At 55.7% G+C, this 23,879-nt stretch overlaps 8 protein-coding genes across 8 annotated transcripts; 5 read left to right on the forward strand and 3 right to left on the reverse strand.

Annotated features, from left to right (window-relative positions):
* The first annotated feature begins 635 nt into the window (after positions 1 to 635).
* F5144DRAFT_575465 (uncharacterized protein) lies at positions 636 to 2,559 on the forward strand. The gene is made up of 2 exons (XM_066789079.1): positions 636 to 1,688; positions 1,750 to 2,559. The coding sequence occupies exons 1-2, from the start codon at positions 1,027 to 1,029 to the stop codon at positions 2,207 to 2,209; spliced, it is 1,122 nt and encodes a 373-aa protein (XP_066640693.1). The 5' UTR covers positions 636 to 1,026; the 3' UTR covers positions 2,210 to 2,559.
* A 483-nt stretch (positions 2,560 to 3,042) lies between these two features.
* Positions 3,043 to 4,115, forward strand: F5144DRAFT_265974 (uncharacterized protein). Its single transcript, XM_066783584.1, has one exon. The coding sequence runs from the start codon at positions 3,428 to 3,430 to the stop codon at positions 3,980 to 3,982; it is 555 nt and encodes a 184-aa protein (XP_066640694.1). The 5' UTR covers positions 3,043 to 3,427; the 3' UTR covers positions 3,983 to 4,115.
* Positions 4,116 to 4,405: 290 nt separating this feature from the next.
* Positions 4,406 to 5,204, reverse strand: F5144DRAFT_493847 (Ctr copper transporter family-domain-containing protein; the record flags this gene model as incomplete). The annotated part of the gene is made up of 4 exons (XM_066786001.1): positions 4,406 to 4,454; positions 4,508 to 4,600; positions 4,674 to 5,017; positions 5,076 to 5,204. The coding sequence occupies 4 exons, from the start codon at positions 5,202 to 5,204 to the stop codon at positions 4,406 to 4,408; spliced, it is 615 nt and encodes a 204-aa protein (XP_066640695.1).
* Positions 5,205 to 6,250: 1,046 nt separating this feature from the next.
* F5144DRAFT_493225 (Pyoverdine/dityrosine biosynthesis protein-domain-containing protein) lies at positions 6,251 to 11,486 on the reverse strand (the record flags this gene model as incomplete). Its single annotated transcript, XM_066785958.1, has 8 exons — positions 6,251 to 6,869; positions 6,940 to 6,977; positions 7,061 to 8,203; positions 8,316 to 8,317; positions 8,486 to 8,588; positions 9,904 to 10,419; positions 10,478 to 10,852; positions 10,905 to 11,486. The coding sequence occupies 8 exons, from the start codon at positions 11,484 to 11,486 to the stop codon at positions 6,251 to 6,253; spliced, it is 3,378 nt and encodes a 1,125-aa protein (XP_066640696.1).
* Positions 11,487 to 12,115: 629 nt separating this feature from the next.
* On the forward strand, positions 12,116 to 14,923 carry F5144DRAFT_575484 (major facilitator superfamily domain-containing protein). Its single transcript, XM_066789080.1, has 6 exons — positions 12,116 to 12,942; positions 13,005 to 13,199; positions 13,253 to 13,385; positions 13,457 to 14,020; positions 14,087 to 14,311; positions 14,378 to 14,923. The coding sequence occupies exons 1-6, from the start codon at positions 12,523 to 12,525 to the stop codon at positions 14,452 to 14,454; spliced, it is 1,614 nt and encodes a 537-aa protein (XP_066640697.1). The 5' UTR covers positions 12,116 to 12,522; the 3' UTR covers positions 14,455 to 14,923.
* Positions 14,924 to 18,870: 3,947 nt separating this feature from the next.
* On the forward strand, positions 18,871 to 19,619 carry F5144DRAFT_575494 (uncharacterized protein). The gene is made up of 2 exons (XM_066789081.1): positions 18,871 to 19,009; positions 19,062 to 19,619. The coding sequence occupies exons 1-2, from the start codon at positions 18,927 to 18,929 to the stop codon at positions 19,483 to 19,485; spliced, it is 507 nt and encodes a 168-aa protein (XP_066640698.1). The 5' UTR covers positions 18,871 to 18,926; the 3' UTR covers positions 19,486 to 19,619.
* A 671-nt stretch (positions 19,620 to 20,290) lies between these two features.
* Positions 20,291 to 22,035, forward strand: F5144DRAFT_494589 (Metallo-dependent phosphatase-like protein; the record flags this gene model as incomplete). Its single annotated transcript, XM_066786042.1, has 2 exons — positions 20,291 to 21,387; positions 21,444 to 22,035. The coding sequence occupies 2 exons, from the start codon at positions 20,291 to 20,293 to the stop codon at positions 22,033 to 22,035; spliced, it is 1,689 nt and encodes a 562-aa protein (XP_066640699.1).
* Positions 22,036 to 22,136: 101 nt separating this feature from the next.
* Positions 22,137 to 23,681, reverse strand: F5144DRAFT_603593 (uncharacterized protein; the record flags this gene model as incomplete). Its single annotated transcript, XM_066791292.1, has 1 exon — positions 22,137 to 23,681. One exon carries the CDS (start codon positions 23,679 to 23,681, stop codon positions 22,137 to 22,139), a length of 1,545 nt encoding a protein of 514 aa, XP_066640700.1.
* Positions 23,682 to 23,879: the final 198 nt, after the last annotated feature.

Genomic DNA, 23,879 nt, shown 5'->3' on the forward strand with positions numbered 1-23,879 from the left:
CAGTTAGTTGCAATATACTCCTGGGACCGTTACACACGTTGGGATACCCGACGTACGACTTGGTGGGCGAAATGGCGATGTTTCTGTCACAAAACAGCTTGAACAGGCGGCTGAGGTGCTTCAGGTGCTCCTCGGCGTTGTCGGAGTAGATCACAATATCGTCGATAAACGCGCAGGCGTAATCCTGATGCGGTTTCAACAGCTGATCCATTATCCGCTGGACGTGCGCGGGCGAGTTGCGGTACCTCATCAAGCATACCTTCGGCTGTTCCAGTCCGCGTGGGCTGATCAGGGTAAATCGGTCTTGATGCGCTGGATGTACGCCGAATTGATAGAAAAACGCTGTTGCGTCAATTGCCGTAATATACCGTTTACCGCGCAGCTTGTTGATAATTTCCGCCTGTAAAGGGAGAGGGTAATTGTCTGGCGATTCAAACCACGCAAATCGATGACCACACGCCCTTTAACCTTCCCCTTAACCGTTCGCCAAACCACGAAGAGTTACCTCGCCCACAACGGGTACAGGCCCTTATACAGCTCTAGCGCGGTTGGTAGTAGTGGTTGGCCGAAATACTCACGGTGTTAATTAACGGGCTCTCTGCCCGCCTGTCCCTCTCGATTCCCTTAGCCCGGGGACCTGGACCAGGACTTCAGCGGTCGGGTCAGCGTTGCTCCGTCGCAGCTAAACTCTCGCCAAGAATGCCGAGGTAAGGGGCTCATCGGGATGGTCTTACACCAGCCCCTGTTACGAGCTGCCCTTTTTAGCAATGGACTGCGCAAAGCATGGTATCTAGTGGAGCAACATGTCCCATTTCACATCGTCGCTGTCACATTTCCAAATCTTACTGAGGGAAATCTCGTCGCCCCAACTATCCGGTCTTACCACAGAACACTCGTTGACCGAGAACAAAATGAGACAACACCTGAAGTGCCGGGTATATGAAGATGGCACACACCCTCAATCTTCCGAACACTCCAGACCACTCGGGGCCGCATTAACTCTCACACCAAAACCTACCACTCGCGATGAAACTCCCTTCCATCATCTTCGCGGCGGCCACCGCGCTCTTGGTGCCCAACACCTTTGCTCTCAGCCCCACCAACTGCAACACCGCGGACAAGTCGCGCACTGGCTCCGACTTTGTCCTCGTTGAACAACCGGATAACGCGAACGTCGCATCGCTGTCCAAAAAGCTGAAGAAGGTCTCCGTGGCTGACGTCTTCAACGATGGCAACCACAAGATGACGACCGACAGCGCAGGCCGCAAGCTGTGGGAGAAAAAGACGGGCTTCAACGACTTGGACACGGAGAAATGGGTGCCTCAGGGCATCTCCTCCACTGCCGATGCAAGCGAGGGCGGCACTGTTGGTGGCAAAGACGGTTGGATCGTGAGCTGGCACCGCAACGACGACAAGAGTGCGCGGGTAACCTTTGTCGACCGCGCAAACGACAAGTACCGCCACGCACTTCTGGTTTACCCCCACGCGGCCGACAACTTCCGCGAGGTCCCCATCCACGCCGGCGGCATCATGTGGTACGGCGACAAGTTGTGGGTGGTGGATACCAAGAACGGCATCCGTGTTTTCGACATGGCCAACATCTGGCAGGTCGAGACGGGCGACCCCGTAGGCAAAGCTGGAAGTAAATACACGGCAGCAGGATACAAATACGTCATTCCCCAGATCAGGCTCGTTTCCCCCTGCCCCTTTGACATGAAACGCCGCTGACGGTTTCTTCAACGCATTTAGATGGTACAAATGGTCTTCCTCATTCCCATTCCGCTTCTCCTACATGGCGCTAGACCGCACCCAGGATCAGCACACCATTCTGGTAGGCGAGTACCAGCCCAACACGACGGTCCCGGTGCGAATGACCAAGTACCCTCTTGATGAGTCGACCGGACGCCTCAAGATGAGCGGCAAGACAGCCAAGGCTACGTGGGCCTACTGTGTCGGCATCGAGCGCATGCAAGGCGCCGTGTCAGCGAACGGCAAGATCTACATCTCGCGGAGTAACGGCAAGAGCAACGGCGACATGTGGGGTTGGGTCCCCGGCAAAGCTGCGTACAAGAACGCCGGCTTCTTCCCTCAGAGCCCGGAGGATCTGAGCTACGATAAGCGAAGAAACGGCCGGGTTTACGGTCTGACGGAAGTCAAGGGCAAGAGGTACATCATCGACTCTGACGCCAAGAAGGTCAAGTTCTCATAGAAGGGTTCGGTTATTGACTCGTCGTTGAGTGATTGTAACTTAATAGCTTGTATCAAACAAAATATTACATTCTCTCGTTTACTGAGCGACTTTATATTGACAATGAAGTCGGCATTAAACTTTCGCTCACTACTGCTAGAATCCCTCTAAGTAACAGGTCCTGGAACAAGTGACGCGAGCCGCACTATCTGGAACGCCTGCTGGAGGTGAGTTGGTAACGCGCCGGGGGGGGGGGGGGGGGATGGGGAGGGCCAGAATAGTGAGCGAACCGCCCTAGCCGGTCTCCGCTGTGCTGTGGCGGCAGGCCGGATTTCTAGGCACCGGCATGCTGATGGAGAGGGGATGGCTCGTGTTGTGCTTTGGCATGTCCATAGGCCAAGTCGATGATAATGTATGCAAGGGTGTGAGAAAAGATGTATATGCGAGACTGTAGGCGGGTCCAGGGACATCTCGGCAACGGCACTTGGGTCTCCCAAGTAACTTCGTCCATAGGATATGCGAAGTATTGTTACATGTTAGATACATCCGGCTCAGGTCCCGAGAGATGATGTCTAAGGAATAGAATCCCAGGATGCGGTTGTCTGGACCTTCAGGATTCCCCACTAAGACGGCAAGACGGGCCGAATTTGCAACAGGTAGCTCGTGAAGCGTCAAGTATCAGCCAACAGGGTAAGGGGACAGCGCCCCTTCATCGAGGGCGCGGATGCAAGAGGGGCTTCCGTTGCCCATCATGCTTTGGCGGCAGGCTCTGGACTTCGAGCTTCCAATCTCTGCCCATTCCCAGTGGCTGGCGTACCTGCCGCGTCAATTAAATACAATAAGGCCTGCAGCCGAGAGCTGCAGGACCAGAAGGATTTTTGTCATCGACTTGCTTCGGCTTTCGACCCGGGCCGAAGATGGACATGGTCGGCGAAGGCTGTCGGGACGCTCGGCGTTGCTCGCTCACCGAGGGATGCACGCCATTTCCTGTTTGGCGGTTGCGAGTCAAGCGAACAGCGGCGGAAGAATGGGCATCCCAGCCTATGCGTCATTCTTCCGCTCAAAAGTCGGAGCTTTTCTTGCGCGGCAGGGTGCCGAGTTCGGGACAAGTGTTCGGGACAAGTCCAGCCAACCAAGAAAGAGTCTTTCATATCAAATGGTTGCGACGTTGTCGGGTTGTAACCGTTCATCGCCACGGAGGAGACGAAAACCCGGTTGCGAACCGTTCCTCATGACTGCATGTCTTCTTCCGCATGGTTCTACCGGGCCCTGATCAGTATCTCTTGGTCTTGGGCTGACCGGCTGCAGCCTTCACCAAGTTGGGAGTTGCCTTGGCGACTTGGCTGCAACCACCTCCCGTTGCGGCCACGAGGAAAGGTGGTAGGGTCTAGAAACACCCTGCGTGTAGGAGCCGTTGGTGGTAATGTAGGATCAGCTGCATGTCTAGATTGGGGTTTGAACCGATGCGACAGGAAGGCTGGTGCCGATGACTTGTCCTGCAGCTCAGGAATCGGCGAAATTGCCATGCAGAATGTTGGGGGAACCAACAATCGGCGGATCGGGATGAACGTGTTGAGTTTCTCGCTGATCCTACGACATGAGAAGCAGACCGCTTCTCTCGTCTGTTTTCCGGTTGCCGCGCTGCCTCGCTTGTGTGCCAATCCCGGGTTTGGCGAGAATTGGCTTAGATTGAATGCCCCTCTTTCCGCCCCATTGGCTTGCTGGAGTGGCATTGGCGAACTCGGTGACAGAAGCTTAGGGCTGGGAAGCGGTTCGCATATTGCCGCAGTGTGACATCGCGGCGCGGGAAGCAAGCCGGAAATGCATGAGATATTGCCCCTATCAGCCGCTATCGGTCGCCGCAACCACGACATCGGACAACTCGAGAGTAGGATCGCGGTCCATGAGATGAATGATAGGAATTTTAATCCTAGCCGCCGGGTGTGGGGGGACATGTTCACTATCTTGGGTGGTGCTACTCTTCACTAGGCAGAGAGGGCAAGACAATCTGCCTGTTTTGGGTGATAGGACCATTGTGAGATGTACCGGGAATTAGATATATGCTCCAAACAAATCAACGCCGCGATCGGATCCTGCGCCTGGAGCAACCTGGATCAAGTAGGTTTAATCATGGGAGGATTAAGGAATCAAGCCATGGTCGCAAGCTTGTAAAAAGAAAACCATCATAAACCCCTTGCCCATGAACCAAGAGGCGACTTAGCCGCAACACACGGTGGCCTCCTTTGACGCGCTGGTTTGCTGCCCACTACCCATCTGTTAATAAGCGTGGCTCAGGTGGCAAGGATGGGGAACACGTACCCGCCCAGCGGTTCCCAGTGGAAGATGAAGCTGCCAATATATGCCCCGAGGAAGATGCAAATGATGATGTAGCCGTTGTAGTACATGGCAAGCCTGGAACCAGTCAGCATGCAAGACTTTTGGAGCAGTTAAGGCAATGGTAAACATGGCAACGAGGAGCACCCACAGCATAACAAAGTAAGCAACAGCGAACTGCACCATGTGAAGCAGCGCACGGATGGCCTGCTCGAAAAAGGTTGGTCGGTACCCCTTGTCTACGAAGGGGGCGCAGTTGGGGGCCGGGCTCCCGTCATCGGATCCGGCTTTTGATGACCTTGCGGCGGCGGGAAGCGACTTGAGGTGCTTGTTGATAAGGAAGCGGTCGTATTCCTTAACAGCGCGGCGCAACATCTCGAGCGAGATGACGAGCAATACTACGCCAATGCAAGAGCCGGCAAAGACTCCATTTGACGTGATCTTCCAAGACGATGCGAGGAAGCAAGAGTCGATGGTGTTCCAGTTCCAAAGCATCTATAACTGGTTCGTTAGCGCTTGGTAAAACAGTGCGCCGTTAGGTCGGGCAACCGACGGAAATCTTGCAACCGTTTCCGCTCCCCATACCGCCCATGCCACCCGTGCTGGCGCCTGTGGCAGCGGCAGCAGCGGCCGATGTCGTTGTTGCCCCCATGGCAATTCCACCATGGTCCATGCCGTCCATGTCGAAATTGGGTCCGGGGAGCGAGTCGAGTGTGAGGGTTCCTGGGATTGAAGAGCAAGGATATGTGGTGCTATCAATGGGGTTGTCGTTGAATGGCCGCGTCAATTGGGAGTGGCACACAAGGCTGGATATAATACTCGGTGAAAAACAGAAACGAAAAAGAACGGGAAGGAGTGTTTCCAGAGGCGCGGATCGGTGGTTTAAAACCCGGGATTGTGCACTGCCAGGTGGAACCAGAAAACTGCAGCAGCTAAGAGGCAAGGCCCTTTCTCGAACGACTGATGCCTTCTCTCTTGATGCGTGTCTTACACCTGCCGTGCCATGCAAGAACGGCGTGGGATGCCTTGGCAAAGAACTGAAAATGGAAAATGGGCTCGCTGGGAAGCTCGTGTCGGTCGTCCCTGCCGCATGGGAAACAAATAGTCGAGCCAATTGCGGGCATTTGAGCAGATTGTGGCGGCGCACAAGATTCGCTCTCCCATCTGCAACCAGCGGCCGGCACCTTGTCGGCTGTTGGGTTTGTTGGGCGGGTCCCGCTGACCATCCAACTTTGCTTCCCTCGTTTCCAGGTTGCTTTGGTTGGCGGCACCGCCTTGGATCGCCGCTGGTGAGACACCGGCACTGCAAAACATCCAAAACACGTATGTGGCAGTCCCTGATAAGACACCATAAGGCGAGCAAACTTGAATACGAATAATGAAGTTGGCGAGCTGCGGCTAAACCGCAAGGTATGCTATCTTCAGCTGGCGACACCGTAGCCAAGTAATTAACTGCCTGGGTGTATGAACAAAGGAACTTTCCCAAAATGAATGCCTTGAGCCCCCAACTCCAGCCTGACTACCCTTGTATGCCCGTCCAAACCCCACCCCCCATTCCTTTTCACCAATGCGTTCTTCCCTGGTGTTGGTGCAAGATAACTGGCTCAAAACAGCGCTATCCCCGACTCCTCTGGGATAGCGTTGAAAAAAGATAAGCTCGGTTCAAGAAATCCGATCCTCTCAAGTCAAATCCAGTGCTCGTCATGCGACCCCAAAATCCCCGGCCCTTCAGACACCACGAGGCCAAAACAGCGACAAGACCCACCGTAGCCTTCCAAACCAGGACCTGTGGCTCGCCGAGCCGGACTGTTTCTCCCCAGAAGGCATGCTGCCCGTGTTGCGCCGGACCACGGCAGCGACAACGGCGCCGGCCTTGTCCGAAAAGGTTGTACGCTTCTGAAGCTTTCCGGGTGTGGGAGGAACATCATGCTTTAACTCCTCTCCCGCCATGACGGTCACCGTAATAGTCACCGAAGTCTTCTTTGCGGCAACCGCCTGCACCGCCTGTTCGGGGACAGTAGGTACAGTAGGCCTGGTCGGCTCGGTAGAGTCAATGGCGACAGGAGTAGCTGTCCTCTCGAGGGCAAAGTGCGCTCTCCCGCTCTGGGCTCCAACCAGCCCGCCCGTCATGTTCCCCGCCGACAGCGCTGCCCTCACGAGCTTGGCTTTGCTTACGAGAATTACGTCGCTGTCGGCCAGCTGCACGACCGAGTTGTGCCATGGCGTGGGGATATGGAGCAGGTCGAGCGAGGTCATGAGCTCGCCGTCCGCCGACAAGGCCTCGACAGCTCTGACCTGGGACGGGTCGAAGAGCTGGATGCCGAACTTGGGGCCGGCGTTGTTGTGTCTGCCGCGGAGGTGAGCGAATTAGCGGGGTTTAGCGGGTCGGGGTGGTCCTGAGCCAGGGTAGGACTTACGCGTGGATGGATAGTCGGACGTGGTTCGGGAAAAGCATCTCCACCAGGTTGGAATATGCTTGGTTGCGCTGTTGCCGAGTTAGTGCCCGTGCAGACCGGTAGTACTCGAGGAAGGACCTACCAGAATCATCTCAAAGGCTACTTTGGAGGATAACTTCTTCTGCTGCGACTTGCTCTTGTTCTGGGTATGGGGGTGGTGCTCCAGGTCCTCCAGCATGAACCGCGAGAAACCACGATAAAGTGCCGTGATGGCTGGGTCCTTTGAGTCAATCTTGGCTCGGACTGCTCCCTTTCGCGGTCCGCATCCCGCCATCAGGATCCGCCGGCACAGCTCTGCCTCCTCGGTCACCTTGGTGTTGACATGATGGTCGATAGCGGGGATGTTGAGTCGCCGGGTGAGGTTGGAGAGCCCCTCCTCTGCACCGACAGTCGCGAGCTGGAACAGGTCGACAAGGGACTTGAAGCCAACGCGGTTGGAATTACCCATACGGGTACCAACAGCATGGTTCATTGCCTTCAACTTCTCGCCATACGCATCGACATCGGCATCGTTGACGCCGATGCAGTCACTGAAGACGTGGCCGTCGCTAATCACCCACATCTTGGCACCCGGCTCGTACACCCGTTCGACGGCCTCGACAAATCCGTGAAGGCGCTCAAGGGCAAGCTCCTCCCCCAGGTCCGGATCAGACCCGGTTACCTTGTCGCCGTTGGACGACTTGCAGGGAAAGGCAGGCAGGCAAAGCTCAATGGGGGCGTTCTGGGTTGTGAAATGGCGGACACGCTCGGTGAAGTAACCCCGCCCGCCCAACGCCCACCTATCGTCCTTGCCCTGATACCTGAGGTAGCTGTCAAAGAGGTCTACAATCTGCTCTGTCACCAGATCGCTTTCCGTTGTCCGTGAGAGCCGGGAGCGTATGCAAAGGTCCGCTTGGTCGAGGATCAACTGCACAAAGAACTCCTCAAACGCCATGTCGTTGGAATGGGGCAGCTGACTGTTGACCATGACGGCGTTGTTGTTGTGCTGGGCCGCCTGACGGTTTTGGTAAATCCTGACATTCGAATCTTGAAGCGGCTGGGAACCGGACTGAATTGCGTTCCAGTTGTCATGAACCCATTGCTGGCGAGGGCCGGTGCTGTGCAGGAGCCTCCCGTCCCTGCTTTGGAGGAAAGAACCTTGGAAACGATGGTAGAATGATTGTCCTTCGTTAGAAAACTCCATGGTAACGGTTGTGAGGTTGCTGAGAAAGCTCGGTGTGCGCCGCTGGAGTATGGCAAGGCAAAAGATATTATGATTAAGTGATATTAAATAGAGGTTTGAAGGTGATGGTATGAATGGAAGTAAATGCCTTTGAGAAACCGTCCATGTGCCGCACTTCTATACCCGGGTGAGCATCCGGTCTGGTATCTTGGGCACCCTCACAGCCCCCACGCAGACTGGGTGTGTCTGGATGAAGGATTCAAGGACGGAGCCAGTGCCGGCAAGGAAACCGCTGGCACGAGCCCTCACTCATGGCCCGGAGAGGAATATTGGTCTGCGGTCTACCAAAGGGGCTGGAGCCGGGCTGGCGCCTGCCCTGTCCTTCCATGTTGCGCGACTCGGTAATCAGACGAGCACCAGCGAAGTCTTGGCCCCTGGCAGTGTATACCTAAAGAAAGCCGCCGTGAGTGCTGTTTCGATGTCTTTGCGTCGAGCATTGCTGCAAGCGGCCTTGTCAGCCATGCTGTTGGACGCACTGCCGCTACTGCGACTCCCATTCGCCCATCCTCCGGGCCACCCCAAATAAAGTTTGACCCTAGTCAGTTCAAGAAGGGCTGAGCATCAGTCCCGGGTTCCCGTGGCGAGTGCTACGCTATTCTTAGTGGGCCTACCCGCGCCAAGGATTTCATCCTGTGTCCACTGTTTCCTTGACAGGTTCGACAGGGGGAACTCGGACAGGGTCGTCTTGCACATCTTGGCGCCGCCGTGCCGACCCGGTTGGCGGTTGGAGGGTGGCTGTGGGTCGGTACATCCCTGACCCGCGGTGACAACGAACCCTTCCTCGGCGTCGTACCGGGTACAATGTGAGACGATGGGCAGCAGTGGCTTGGCCAGCCCCCGAAAGGATGCAACGATGCAGCCGGGCCGGTTGACAACACCAACCGCACATGGCGCAATCTGTGCTCATCGAGATTTAGGGCGGCCGAACAGTGGCGGCATCCTGGACACATGCACCTGCGTCTGACTGATACGAACGACAGCGCCGAATCCAAGAATTTGGGCCCCAAACCGAGGTCAGCACAACAGGTCTGGCCAATCCCGGCTTCCACATCTCGAGGGTTGGCCGACTCGGATGGGGCTGAACTCTGAAGAATGGACTTCCAGGTAGTGCACGTGGGTTTGGGGAGAGGACCACGCTATCCAACTGATCTTTATCGAGCTTAGATCTGCGGGGACTGTACCTATCTCTGGAGTGGTTACGGAACCGAGATTTAGCTGCGATTCCTTTCAGAGCTCGCAATTCGCACCCCATAGCACATGTCCCGAACAAATGGAATTTCAATGGCAGGGGACACAAACCCGACGCGGTGAGTCTGTGGCTGCAACCTGTTGACTAACGGCATCGTACTCGGGTAGTAGGCACCGACTGTCTATCCATCTGCATCAAGCTGACGATCGATAAAAAGCTCGGTCAGAGATTCCTAGAGGTGACACGCCTACCACGTCATGCACCGAAAATATCACAGCTTTGCGTTGGTTCCAAAATGGGACGTTGCCCTCGTTATTATTTGTGATCTAGCTTGTGGGAACTCTCTAATCTCACTCTGGGTCAACCATCCATCCAAGGTCGCGCTTATTCGCCGCCCTCGCTCACTCTAGCAAGAATCCTTCTTCCGCTTTGAAAGTACGAGTCTCAGTGCCCGGGGATATAGAGGCCCGGCCTAATACCCGAATCTCGTTAACAACGCTAGACCGCTGAAGACATACTCAAGCAACGAGGCGGAGTGACTTACGGGTGTCTTTCTATCAACCCAAGTCGGGTCCAATGTCCAACTCCAATCTAGGATAAGGGTAGCCAACGTGATTCTCATCTGCAGCATGGCAAATTTCTCGCCTAGGCATGCACGCCGACCACCGTGAAAGCTAATGAACTCAGCTCTCGCTCTCCGTAGCCGATACTGCTTCTGAATGGCGACCGTCGAGTCTCCCCATCGGCCTGGGTCAAACTCGTCGGCCCGTGGCCCCCAAACAGCCGAATCCCTGTTGGTCGAGTAGCAATTGTAACCCACATACGTTCCCTTGGGTATAACAATTTCGCCGCCTAACAAAACGTTCTCAGCTGCCTTGCGATTAACCAGCTGTCCGATCGGTGGGAACAGCCGTAGACTCTCATAAATCACCGACGTCAAAAAAGGCATCTCTTGGAGAACGTCCGGGTCTAAGTGGGACCGGTCCAGTCCGCTGCTCTGGAGCTCGGTGAAAAGCGCAGCTTGTGCCTCCTGCATGGCCTGTCAGCTGCTGCTGATGGATCCTTAATTGGAATTACCGGGAACCTACCGGGTGTTTTGCCAAGAGGTACAGCGTCGAGATCATGCACAGCTGCGGATTCTCTTGGCCCGCCACGAAGGCAACGGTGAGATTGTCGAGGAGTTGTTTTTCGTCCCACAGCCCGGACTCTCTTGCAGCCAACATCCGCTGCCCGAGGCCGTCAGAAGTCGGGGCTGAAGCCGGTAGGCTGAGGCTGCGCTCCTGGCTCTCTATGAGGGCACGTTTGAGCTCGTTCTTGAACGTGTCTACCACCTGCCGCGCCCTGGTGCGGCTCGGGAACGGGAACCTGTCGAGAACCGGGAAGTTCATGAAAATGGGCTTAAAGATCTCGCGCTTTACGGCACTCTGCAAGAGGTTGATGGGCGCGTTGGCCGACGTCAGAGCCTAGTGACTGGTCAGCGTTGTTTTCTCAACCCGTTTCGCGTCGAAGTCTTACGTCGAGATTGGTTTGCAGCACCACCTCAGAGCAGTTGGCTACCGAGTACCGTTGCAAGAGCTCTTGCACCGAAACACCCCCGTTCCCTGCTCGGAGCTGGGCCTCCTTGAGAAGGCCGCATAAGCGGTCTGCGTTTTGGGCGATCTTCTCGGCCTCGAAGTTCCTCTGTAGCCCGGGCTTGACGACGGATTGGTAGGCTTTCCACACCTCTCCGTGGCTGGAAATGATGTTGTCCCCTAGAAAGTCGGCAAGGACACTGTGCGGGATTTTCTTTTGGTTTCCACTCTTCTGATAAATGCTCTCGTCCTTGAATATCTCAGCGACGTAGGAGGGTTTGTGCACCAAGATGTTCCACTGGGCTCCGAAGAACAGCTTCACGGCGCCATGGGTCTTGAGCGGCCGTTCGATGTACTTGCGGAAAATATCTGATTGGTCAACATCCTTGAAGAAAGGTAAAAGGGCAACCCAAAAAGGAACGGCGGGAATGTTGGTTGGGTATTTTGGCGGTAGGAGGAAGACAAAGTAAATGAGGGCCATAAATAAGGCTGCCAGGATGGCTACTTCGGCCACAAAGACGAGCATCTTGGACCACCTGCTGTTACGATGCGCTGGTCGCGACCGTCACGATTGATCTTGACAGCCCGGTTGTGAACAAATAATTGCCCGTGTCGAATTTGGTCAGGAAACTAAGGTACCTATGGGGATGCCCAAATGGTGGGACGTTTATATCTCGAACCATGTCGCGGAGGCAAGACCGATTCGACGCCGGGAACCTTTGCTCGAGTGCTCACAGCAATTGTGTACCTTATGCAGGTCAGGACCCAGCCGCGGGTCGAGGCCAAGGGGTTTGTCGGCCAGAGCCCACTTCCAGGGGGTGTCTGTAGCTAACCGTTGCGCCGAAAATAGCGACGGAAATACCCAGCACAGTGGCTCGTGCAAAGATGGAGGTGGCCGGGCACCACTTCCAAATTGTCCAGTCCCTGTGTGCGCCAAGAAACAGTCGTCAAGAGCCCGAGTCATGGCCACAGGGGGGCAGGGTTATTGGAGAAGGGACGACGGATGCGGGCGGGATCTTGCTGTGCCCCCCAACACACGGGGTGGATGAATCCTTTCGCCATGAAGCTAGCCCTGGGCAAGTTTAAGTTCTCATGAGGATTTCAGGGTGGAGCATTGGACACCGCCTCATCGGCCTTTGTTGGAGTCCACGGTGGCTGTCAAACCAAAATGCAGCCTAGGCCACCTACCTTATACTTGAGTATCGTTGCTCGTCCCATCTCAAAACTAACCCTCGTCAAGAAGTATTCTTAGTTCCTTTGCGCGCAGATACGAGCAGATACGAGCAGATTTCGTTGTTTCCTTCGCCTCGCTTGACTAATCCTAATTCAACGCAATCGCCCCCCAGTAACTAATCCCTGGGACGCTGACCGCGGATCTGCGTTCTCTGGTACCACACAGGGTCGCTGCAGCTGCCAATCGAGCCCGATTTGTTCAGTGTTGGCTGCACTGCCAACGGGGTCTCACGTATCCGAACGTGGACGGCTGACTCTACCGAAGTCCCTTGAGAGAGGTACATGTACATGTACATGCATCGACCCATCAACCACTTATACCCACCACCATGGCCGACACCGACCGAACGCCTTTGGTGCCGCATGCAGAACCACCCGCACAAATAAATATTCCCGAAAACCCGCTTTCACTGAAGCTATCTGAGAAGCTTAGGCGAGAACACGCCGAAACCAACGCCGTCAAGCAGCCAATGCTTCCTACTAGTACGCCGACGCCGCCGGGGCAACCGGACCCGGAGAAAGGTGCAGACCCAGAGAAGGGCCCGGGTGGCCCCCCGCCTCCGTATTCTGCCTTTGTACCATGGCGACGTCGCTTCATCCTCATCGTTATCACGGTGGCGGGCTTTTTCGGACCATTGGCAGGTGGCATCTATCTTCCGGCTTTGCCAGTGTTGGAGCATGAGTTCCAAGCTAGCGCAACCGCCATCAACATCACCGTGTCGGTGTTTATGTTGACTTTTGCCTTTGGGGTGAGAAAGACAATATATCCTAACTTCTTTCGCGTGCATGGTCTAACAACCACTTGGTTTAGCCCCTTTTCTGGTCGAGTTTTGCGGATTGGAAGGGGCGTCGACCCTTATATCTCATCTCTATCGCCGTCTACATCGGCTCGAATATCTTGCTCGCCGCTGTTCCGGCCAACTACGGAGCGCTAGTGTTTTTACGCATCGTGCAAGCTTTTGGCTCCTCCGCTGTCGTCTCCATGGGGGCGGGCTCGGTTGCTGATGTATGTACGCCCGTGCCTCACCTGCAGAATACCACTCCCTAACGTGACTTAAGACCACCGAACCAAAGGGCCGAGCATTCGCGATGTCCATCTTTCTTACAGGCCCTCAGTGCGGCCCGGTCCTCGGTCCCGTTCTCGGTGGTGCCCTGGCAGAAGTTGACTGGAGGTGGATATTTGGGTTTCTCGGTGTGTTATCCCTGACTGTCTGCTTGTTTCCTGCTCAAGCTCTTGAGGCTAACACTACAATTGCGTACCAGCCATCTCCGGGTTCGCCCTCTGGCTCGTCATTCTCTTCGCACTCCCCGAGACGCTCCGCGCCCGCGTTGGCAACGGCGCTATCTACGAGAACCGTGGCTTCTTCTTCTGGCCGCCTCAGCTGTCATCTCCTCTAGCCCCATCCTGGGCGCGCGGCCCACCACCACCCAAGCCGACTCTCAAAGGATACTGGCGCCTGTTTGTTTACCCTCCCATAGGGATCGTTACCATAAACACGGCCCTGCTTTACTCTACCTATTTTGCCATCGCCGTCCAGCTGCCAACAGAACTTGCGGTACGATATCACTGGTCGTCTGCCGCTGTCGGCGCGGGTTTCCTCGCTGTAGGTGTCGCCATGATCGTTGGATCTCTCTGCGGCGGCCGCTTCTCGGACTGGCGCCGCGCAAGGGCCGCAAAAGCGGCGCCTGATGGCAAGGTCGATCCCGAGTTCCGACTAGCCGATCAAATCTGGGGCGTGCTAGTGTGCGTTGCCGGCTGCGTCATGTATGGGTGGCTGATACAGTTTTCGTGCCATCCGGCGGCGGTGCTATTTGCGACCTTTTTGAGTGAGTTCCATCTCAAGCGCCGGAATTCACGCTGCATCGGACCAATGCTGATCTTTCTTTTCTCAGCTGGCTTCGGCATGAACTGGGTCTTTATCACAACCACCGCGTTCCTTACCGAGTGCGTAGCCCAACAGGCTGCCGGCGCCTTCGCCCTGGGCAACATGCTACGTAACCCTGGCGCCGCCATTGCAGCAGTCATTATTCCCACCCTGGTGTCCAAAATGGGGAGCGGGTGGTGCTTCACCGGGTTAGCAATCCTAGACCTTGTCGTGGTTGGGTCGGCGGTTATCGGTAAGTGCATCATTGCGGTAGCTCTGCTGTGGAAAAGGAGTTATAGGTTACTAATTCTTCCCTTAGTTTTGCGAATTAAGTGCCCCGGGTGGAGGGCTGCTAGGGCTGCCAAGATGAAGGCAGCTGGTGGCAAGCCGAAGTGATCCAACCATAGGTACCTAGCCCCAGGGCCTGATTCATTACCAGATGGAAAGCTCCGACAGGCACTTTAGCCGTTGATGACCTTAGAGCTACTGAGAGGCTTAAAAGGCGTGGCCTCGCGGCATTACGCCAGGGTCCAGCGGTTACCGCGCCGCGTTTATGCTGCAAAAACCACCCACCACAGGGGGGACCTATAGTTCCAGCAGCGATGGCGAACATTGCCGGAGATGGAACAAGCCACATATGTTAGTGGCGTGAAGCAACGTACGAACCCTTTGGAGGTTCTTCAATGAGCGTGTGGTGGTGAAAGTTCGCCTTGGTGTATTTGGGCAAGAGGAATGCAAATCGCAGAAGAAAGGCCCTCTCTGCTTTCAGGCAGGGCGCGGGTTGTAATATAACAAATTAATGTTTTTACCTTGGCTAAGATTTATAATTTAATTCAAAGGGGAATACTCATTATATCAACTTGAACCATGCTACCTCCTAACCCCCTCTTTTGGGGCCTGGATAATCAGTTCTTCTATGCTACTGATGCCAGCCAATGCAGACCGAGCTACTTATGGTCAAGGTTTCATGTTCCCTGAACCACCGGGAGGCACCAGCCAAACCTGCGTTAATACCGAGGTATGTATCGAAACACCTACCAAGGTAGGTACATAGTTACAGAACCCAGCGAACGGAGGCAACACACCTATAAAATCACAAACATGCATGCGTACGTCCGCCTGTGGGCAATAACTAGGAACCCGCCGAGGTCCGTCACTTTATCATCGAGCGTATAGACTTTTAAGGGTGACTCATAATATCGCCTACGTGTACCTAATGAAAGTATCCGGGATCCATAGCGACCTGTCGTTGCAGAATCGCTGTGGGCATTCCTAGCCTGCTGTCAAGAATGTAGCCGAAGGAAGATGAAAGATCTTGAGAGACCGCTGTCATGTGATGCCGCTGTATTATATACGAGCTTGTCTTTGAGAGACAAATTGGCACGGTTTACTGTTCTAGGCAGCCCGGCCGCTATACCACCTCGCCCATGGAAGCGGAGAGATTGGAATCCTTGGTAAAGCTGTGTAAGAAGGAAGAGGCCGGTATATCGAGGAATCCAGCCACCACACTATAACCCCCCGCCCCGCGGAGATAAGTAGGCAAAAGGATCCCTTGACAAGTGTACTGCAATCCTCCCGGGTTATTTCCGCCAAAACTCCAAGATAAGGCAGAGTTTAGGTGCTTTCGAGAGTCATGCCCACTTCTAGGTTGTCGGTCTAGAAGGCGTCCGTTGTTACGCCGATGCCTAGACTGAGTCGCCAAGTCATAGAACGCAAGGAACCATTGTAGATTGAACGAAGGGTTAGAAGAGAATCAATCGACAGGTGTGCTCGGCTTGGCTGCGTAACCGAAAGGCGAAGTAGCCGTGCGCGAGGGCTCCAGTGCTGTCGTCATGACTGCCTTCAGGCCCTACTTTCTCGAGCACGACAAGACACAACTTCGCCACCCCCCTCAAATCCAAACGAGACGATACTCGCTTAGTATGTCCTCATATCCTATCACCTTATCACCCTAACGATGGAAGCTCAGGCAGGTTGGGCTTTGACCTTTTGTGGCGGACGCAGTGCTCAGTGCATGACCAGAAGTTTGTTTTATAACCGGGCCCTTGAGTTGTTAAACGTTTAATTAGCCTTCGAGGCTAGTAAATACGATTGAGTAACGGGCTATGAATCCCCGCGGCACGCCGTCCCTCGGACATGCCAATACACTGTGACAATTATGGACATGTCTCACCTGGGTCGCGGGGGAAAGCACTCCACGGAAGAAGGCGAGCTGCAGCTACAGCTCTCCCTGGTGGACTGTGGAGGTGCAGCAGGCCGCCCGGGAGGCCAGGAGAGCCGAGAGGTTGGCGAAGGAGACTAGGGCAGAGTACTGTTGGGAGGAGCTCAGCGAAAGGCTCAAGGACCTCGCCAGAACAACGCGCGAAGCACGGACGAGGGCTTGGAGAAACAGCCTACAGGAAGCAAGCGAGGCAAAGAAGCCCGATCAGATGTGGAGCTTGGAAAGATGGGCTAGGCTGCGGAGCTTTTTGCCGCCAGAACCACCGAGGCTGCCGGAATTTAAGGACTCTTCCGGACAGGTAACGGCTAAACGCACGACCAAAAGGCCAGCGCGCTGGCCGAGAGGTTCTTCCCGGACCCACCGGCCAACCTGACGGACGTGGAAGACCAAGCCTTTTTGGGCAGCTGGAACCCGGGCTTCGACGTTGTACAAGCAGTGACGCCGACCGAGATCACGGAAGCGATAGGAAGAGCAAGCCCCTGGAAGGCGCCAGGCGAGGATTTGCTCCCGATGGGCCTTCTGAAGGCGTGCGGAGCACCGTTAGCTGAAGTGCTGGCCCTTCTGGCGACAAGGTGTCTGGAGCTAGGATGGTTTCCGAACCGTTTCAAGAGGGCGAAGACTGTAGTACTACCGAAACCAGGAAAGGCTCCGCCGGTGTATCAGACCCCGGGGGGATACAGGCCCATTGCTCTGCTGCCAACCCTAGGGAAGGTAATAGAGTCAGTGGTCGCCAGGAAGGTCACTCAAACTGCAGAAGTCAACGGCCTCTTACCAGATGAACAAATGGGGAACAGAGCACACCGCTCCACAGAGCTGGCTGTCCGGCTAGTAGCAGCCCAGGTCCAGGAGGCGTGGAGACAGAAGGGTGCGGCGTCCCTATTGCAACTGGACATCTCAGGAGCCTTTGACACGGTCAACCACACCCGACTGCTAGCAACTTTGCGAGAAATGGGCTACCCGAGGTGGCTGGTCCTCTGGACGAGAGACTGGTTGACTGGTCGAGAGGCCACCCTTCTTTTCGACGGCAAGACGGCGGCACCGACGGCAATTCGGGCAGGGGTCCCCCAAGACTCACCCCTTTCCCCTGTTCTCTTCATCCTCTATATTTCCTCATTATACAAGCAGCTAAAAGACGAGCACCCTCACTTGGCTATAACGGGGTTTGCGGATGACACCAACCTCCTGGTGTTTGGTCGAAACCCCGAGGCCAATGTCCGGCAACTGGAGGCGGCGTGGGAAACATGCATGCGATGGGCGGACAGTCGGGGGATGAAGTTCGCCCCGGAAAAGAGCGAACTGATCCATTTCAACAAGGGACGACGGCAGTGGACAAACCAGCTGGAACTCACTAACCCAGGGGGAGGCACCAGCCCCGTCAGACCGAAGGAGTCTGCCAGGTTCCTGGGAGTCTGGCTGGACCGGAAGCTCAACTGGAAAGCCCACCTTGCGGCGGTGGAGAAGAAGCTGAGGACCCAGAGCTATGCCCTGTCGAGGCTAGCGGCATCGACGTGGGGACTAGGGCTAGCCAAAGCGCGAGAGGTGTACACAAAGTGCATCCGGTCAGCGCTGGCCTATGGCGCATCGTCGTTCCACATTCCCACGGATGTGGGAGGCGAACCGGTGAAGAAAGGCATCACCAAGGCCCTCGGGAAGGCCCAGAACAAGAGCCTGAGGATTGTGGCGGGAGCCTTTAAGTCTACCCCCATCCGTAACCTCGAGACAGAGACGTGGGTACCACCATTGGACTTATACCTAAACAAACGGCTTGCAGATTTCGAAAACCGACTCCAACAACCCAATATGGACGACGGCCAAGGCGGCAAGAAGACGGCGGGGAGCGTTATCCTTACCGCCTGCCGCAAGATACAGCAGAGACTCAACTCGAGGAGGGGCAACAGGGGCCGACCGCGAACCTTGAGACCTCAAGGGCCCACGGCGGTAGAGAGAGCCGCGGGCACGATCATGCGCTGGACGGGGGGAACCATAGACACGGACAAGGCAGTAGAAGAGGCCTGGAGAGCGAGGTGGTTAAAGGAACGGGACGGCAGAGCAATCACCAGGCCGGCGGACGACTTTGACCATCAGCGGGAGACGCTATTCCGGAACGAAACCCTAAGGAGGCATGACGGTCTCAGCAAGGCGAAAAGCTCACTGCTCATTCAAATCCGGACGGGAGCAATAGGCTTACGGGACTACTTGTTTACACGCGAAGTCCCGGAGGTTCTGACGCCTGCCTGCGAGTGTGGCGAGGGACGAGAGACTGCCGAACACCTGGTAGTGTGGTGTTTGGCCCCACCGTTGACTCGAAGATGGGAGAACTCTGGAATTCGGACACGACGGGACTTTTACTCAGTTCTACACGGTATCAATCCCACGACTGCACGGCTTGCGAGGAGGATCCTCGACTGGCTGATGGACTCGGGGAGGCTGCCGATGTACAGCTTGGCCAGGAGGCTCGAGCTGGGAACGGCGGCCTGAAGCGCCCCCGTTCGGAGGCTAGGAGGCCTCCTCTCTTTGTATACGTAGACTCGCCAGAACGCATCGTTCCTTGATTGTTGGTAGGGGTTTTTCACCCGGCCCGGGAGGGCACGGTTTTCCTGTACACTAAATAGCAGAGGGTCCGGCACGCCCTAGGGCATAGCGGAGTATGAATAATAATTATACTCTAACTGTGGTCCCCGCCCGGTTGGATTATACGTGGTCTGTTGATGACCTCGTCCTCTGGACAAAGTGAGTTTCCCCGGCTACCCGCGCCCGGCAGTTCTAACCCATATTTGCATAGTATCGAGGCTAACTGCGTCCTTTTTGGGGCTTGTATCCCCTGCCTCTTCCCTCTCGTTGAAAAGATATTTGGTGCGTCGGCACTCAGTGGCAGAGCACCACGACACCAAAACCAAGACCAAGGTGGCACCGCCATTACCATCGGATCCTCACCCAAAAAGCGGAGGCAACCCAGGGACCCCTTGGGCCTCTCGCAGCTTGCTACTCAGGACAACAAGAACAAGAACAACGTTATAGAGCAGCGCACACTCCATATTAGCACTACAGAGCTCCGGGCAGAGGACACAGACCAGACAGTTAATAATACTGAACACGGACAGCAGGACCGGGAAGGACATCATGAGGGAGGAGGGGGTCTGCGCCAACCACAACCATCACGCTTCCGCCAGCGATGGCAAGAGGGCAGGCGGATAGAGAGGGAATAGGGGTTAGCACAAAATGTGCCAACTGAAAAGCGTTGTTAGATACTTCGTACAATGGGTTCCTTTCTACCGTCTTCTCGCCTTTTTAATATCCTCTGCCGTAGCTGTCAAATCCAGGGGTTGGGCCATTGCACGTGGGCCGCTTCGCTCCCACGTGTCGATCCTCTGGCGATCATTGACTGTTGGCGGAGATTGGCAGGTTGCAATTTGCCCCACGACCTTGGATGACCAATGATGGGACCCGGTCCCGAAAGCGGAAGGTAACAGCGCATGGGAATCCCACAATCGAGAGATATCAACGCGTGTCGAGCGCTGTGAGAGGTCCGATTTAACCCTTGTTTGTTTTGCCAGCGCCGAACCATCAATGTCTGGGAACAGGAAGAAAAGGAAACGAGAGATAGAGGGAAGAAAATGAGAGGCAGAGGGAGAGAAACAGGAGAGTTACAAATAGGGCAGCCCAATGGAAGTCGAGGTTTTTGAAACCTCCTTGTTTTCCGTACGAATTACACAGATTCGTTTCCCAGTGTTCGCCAAGGTAAAAAGTTCACAGCAGACAAGGGGGGGTGCCGCTGGGACCCGCCCCAGCGACACGGGTCTACGAACCTGGAAGGCGGCAAGCGGCAAATCCATTTGTGAGATCCGAAAGTCGATATATGAACGGGACCGCCTCTGTGGTTACACTGCAGACCAGGACGAACTTGTCTCTGGAGCCACCAACAGTGCCACGTCAAGGCCAGGCGATCTGCTCGCGACATCCAGTGAGCGCTTTACATCTGACGACCTTTGCGCGGCGGAAACCATCATGGCCATGAAGTTTGTTTTTGCCGCTGCCTGCCTCCTCGGCACGGCCTTCGCCGGTCAGGAAGACCACCTCGTCAGCCGAAAGCTGAACAAGCGTTTCATCGACGATGCTGGCAACTACAACATCTCATTTTACCACATCAACGATGTGCACGCGCACCTGGATGAATTCTCGTCGTCTGGCACCGACTGCACAAAGCCGGAGCGTGGCTGTTTTGGAGGCTATGCGCGGATCAAGACGGTGCTAAAGGAGACGCGCCCGTCGCATCCGGACTCTCTACTGCTCAACGTGGGCGACGAGTTCCAAGGCACCATGTTCTTCTCCTTTTACGGTGGGGAGAAGATTGCCGAGACCCTTAACCAGATTGGCTTCGACGCAATGACACTGGGCAACCATGAGTTTGATCGGGGCGATGACCACCTCGGCGAGTTCCTCCAGAACCTCACCTTCCCCATCGTGAGCGCCAACATCGTCTCGGACCACGCGGTCCTCAACCGCACCATCAAGCCGTTCCACATCTTTCCGCAGTACGACCTTGCCGTCATTGGCGTCACGACCGAGACCACACCGGGCATTTCCTCGCCTGGTAAGGGCACCAAATTTACTGACCCGGTTGCGGCGGTGCAAAACACCATCGACCTGATCCACGCAACAACCAATATCACTCGCCTCGCCGCCATTACTCACATTGGCTACGATGAGGACCAGCGCCTAGCGCGGGAGACCACGGGCCTGCATTTCATAATGGGCGGGCATAGCCACACCCCCCTTGGAGACTTTGACGGCGCGGTCGGCCCGTACCCGACCATCGTGGAGAACAAGGACGGCGACGAAGTGTTCATTGTGACGGCGTATCGTTGGGGCGAGTATCTGGGCTACATTGATGTGACCTACGACTCCCAGGGTAAGGTGCTGGCATACCACGGCGCCCCAATTCACCTCACCAACACGACGGCGCAGGACGAAGACCTGCAGGAGCAGATTGACGAGTGGCGTGGTCCGTTTGAAGAATATGCGAAGGAGGAGGTCGGTTTCACCAACGTGGTCCTCGACCAGTCCACGTGCCAGCAAAAGGAATGCCTGCTGGGCGATTTTGTCGCGGAGTAAGTACCTACTATGCCCAGCGAAAAGGCGAAAGTACCCATGCTAAAACGCGCAGTGCATTGCTCACCTATCGCATCAACGCCACCACGCCAGAGGAGACCGCACCCGCCTTCGCCCTGATCAATGCGGGCGGCGTCAGGGCCACGATCGACGAGGGGCCCATCACCCGTGGCGAAGTTCTCACGGCCTTCCCCTTTAGCAATGCGGTGGTTGAAGTGACGCTCTCGGGAGAAAGGCTGTGGACGGTCTTGGAGGGCATCATCGCCCGCGTCAATGTGGACAACGGGAAGGCGGTCACGTCTTACCTACAGGTCTCCCGCGGTATTCGCATCGAATATGGGCCGGCTTCAAAGAACAGCACGAGTAATGTGCTCGTGGCTGTTACGATTGGGGATAAGCCCCTGGACAAAACGGCCGAGTACAAGGTTGTCACCGTGGACTTTGTGGCTGGCGGCGGAGACAACATGTTCGACCCTCCGTTTGAGGATCTAGTGATCCTAGACACCATGGATGAGGTCCTAGTGAGGCATATTGAGTCTACATCGCCCATTGACATCGCATTGGATGGGCGGTTGACGGAGGTGAGCCGGTGCAAGGTGGGGAAGGCTTTGAGAATGGCGAAGGCGCGAAAGGTGAAGCGAAACTAGGAACATATTTCGCTGTTGAATTTTTAGAGATAGATCGTAATGCTATAATTAATCTAGTTCCTTGCCCCATTCCTCATCACATATCAACGTCCTTGTCTATCTCATTGCCTGACGAGAAGAGCAGTCGCATTGGCCATCATAGTTGGATCGTTGAGCAACTGCACGGCCAAATGAGCCAACCCACGAGCAACGACCTCCGTCCGGGTGTAGCTATATTCGGTTCCAGCAACATCGTGGAAGTCCGGTTCATGGTTGAACGCACACTCGCCGTCCGGGGCGCAGATGTTGAAATTTGGATGAAAAACGACCTTCTCGGCGCCCAGGAGTGCATGCGTGTTTGGATCGACGACGGCGTTTTGCACACAGCCCGCGTCGCTAGACGCAGGCGCGAAGGTCGAAATAGGCCAATCCGTCTGCGAACCGAAGTCGGGCGACTTCATTAGGTCAATGAAGAGGGAGGGTATGAAGGACGTCACCTCGAGGGCAGGGTAGACGGTGTCGGTGTCGATGGCTTCTGCCTTGTCGCCGATGGCCGTTTTGACGGCATTGAGAACAGAGCTAATATCGTGCGTGAATCGTGAGCGAATGTCAAAGATGATGCCGAGGGCTCCTAGGGTCGTGTTCCCTGGAAGATAGAACGAGATATCAGGTTGCCCAGAGAGGACGCGGAAAGTCTCGATGGTTAATACGAGTGGGCCCTTGGTGCTCTCCGAGGCGTGGCCGCCAGGGCCGATGGCCGTCAGGTTGACGCCGCCGTCGGCATCGTATGCTGCAGTGAAGGAGACTTCAGGGTAGGTGCTATCGAGGATCGATGACACAGTTTGCCGAACCGCCTCGACCGACGATCCGTTGATTCCCAGCGATATCTCGCCTTGCACCACATTGCACTCAAACATGCCCACCTCCTCGACCGGAACGACAGATGATGATGTCCCCGGCAGCCCTCCAGCGGCCAGGTCGCGAACAGAAACAAGCGCATCGTATGCCTTCCGAACCGCCTCATGATGGGTGGCGGCTCGGAAGTCAGAAAGCGCGTTGATGCGCGCGTTCATAGGCTGCACCGCGTTGGAATTTGTCGGATGTGCCATGAACCAAACATCCGCCTCCTCAAACGCATTCGCTTGCTGCAGTTGACACTTGCCCGCTCCGTTTTCTTCGTCGGGGGTCCCGAGGACTACGACACGGGCGGGGATCTTGAGGTTGATGAGGGCCTCCCGCGCCATGCTCGCGGCTGCCAAACCATTGAGCAAGATCTGATTATGACCGCATGCGTGGCCGATCCCTACGAGGGCATCATACTCAGCCATAAAGCCGATGACGGGTAGCTTCTCGTTAGGTGACGTGGCGGGTGTGCGGAACTCGAACTCCAGTTTCCAAGCTGTTGGCATACCAAAAGCATGTGGCGTTACCTCCCATTCGCCCGGCCGGACCTTGGTAAAGTAGTCGACGACAAGGTCGTGGGCATGGTGTTCGTCGAGTCCGATCTCAGGGTTCTTCCAGACGTCCACTGAAATTGCTTTAAGACCGGGGAAGATGTTCGCCGAGGCAGCCTTCAGATAAGAGGAGAGGGCCGACACATCGGCGGCTACGACGAGGCCACCGGTGTATGCCACGAAAGCCGGCATGGAAAGCAGAGAGGTGCGCATGGTCGCGGTTGCAGTTGGAAGGTCGAACACTGGCTTCCAGCTGCTCTAGAAAGTTAGATACCCAAGTGAATAACATTCCTTCGATCGACTTTAATACTCAAAAGTAACAGGAAACCCTTGCCCATCTTTACCTGCCCACATTCAAGAAAAAGACACCCCGACTATGCCCGGGCCATCCGGGACTACCGACTCGCTCAA

Source organism: Chaetomium tenue, assembly GCF_020726465.1.
Source record: "Chaetomium tenue strain MPI-SDFR-AT-0079 chromosome Unknown F5144scaffold_5, whole genome shotgun sequence".
Taxonomy (NCBI): domain Eukaryota; kingdom Fungi; phylum Ascomycota; class Sordariomycetes; order Sordariales; family Chaetomiaceae; genus Chaetomium; species Chaetomium tenue.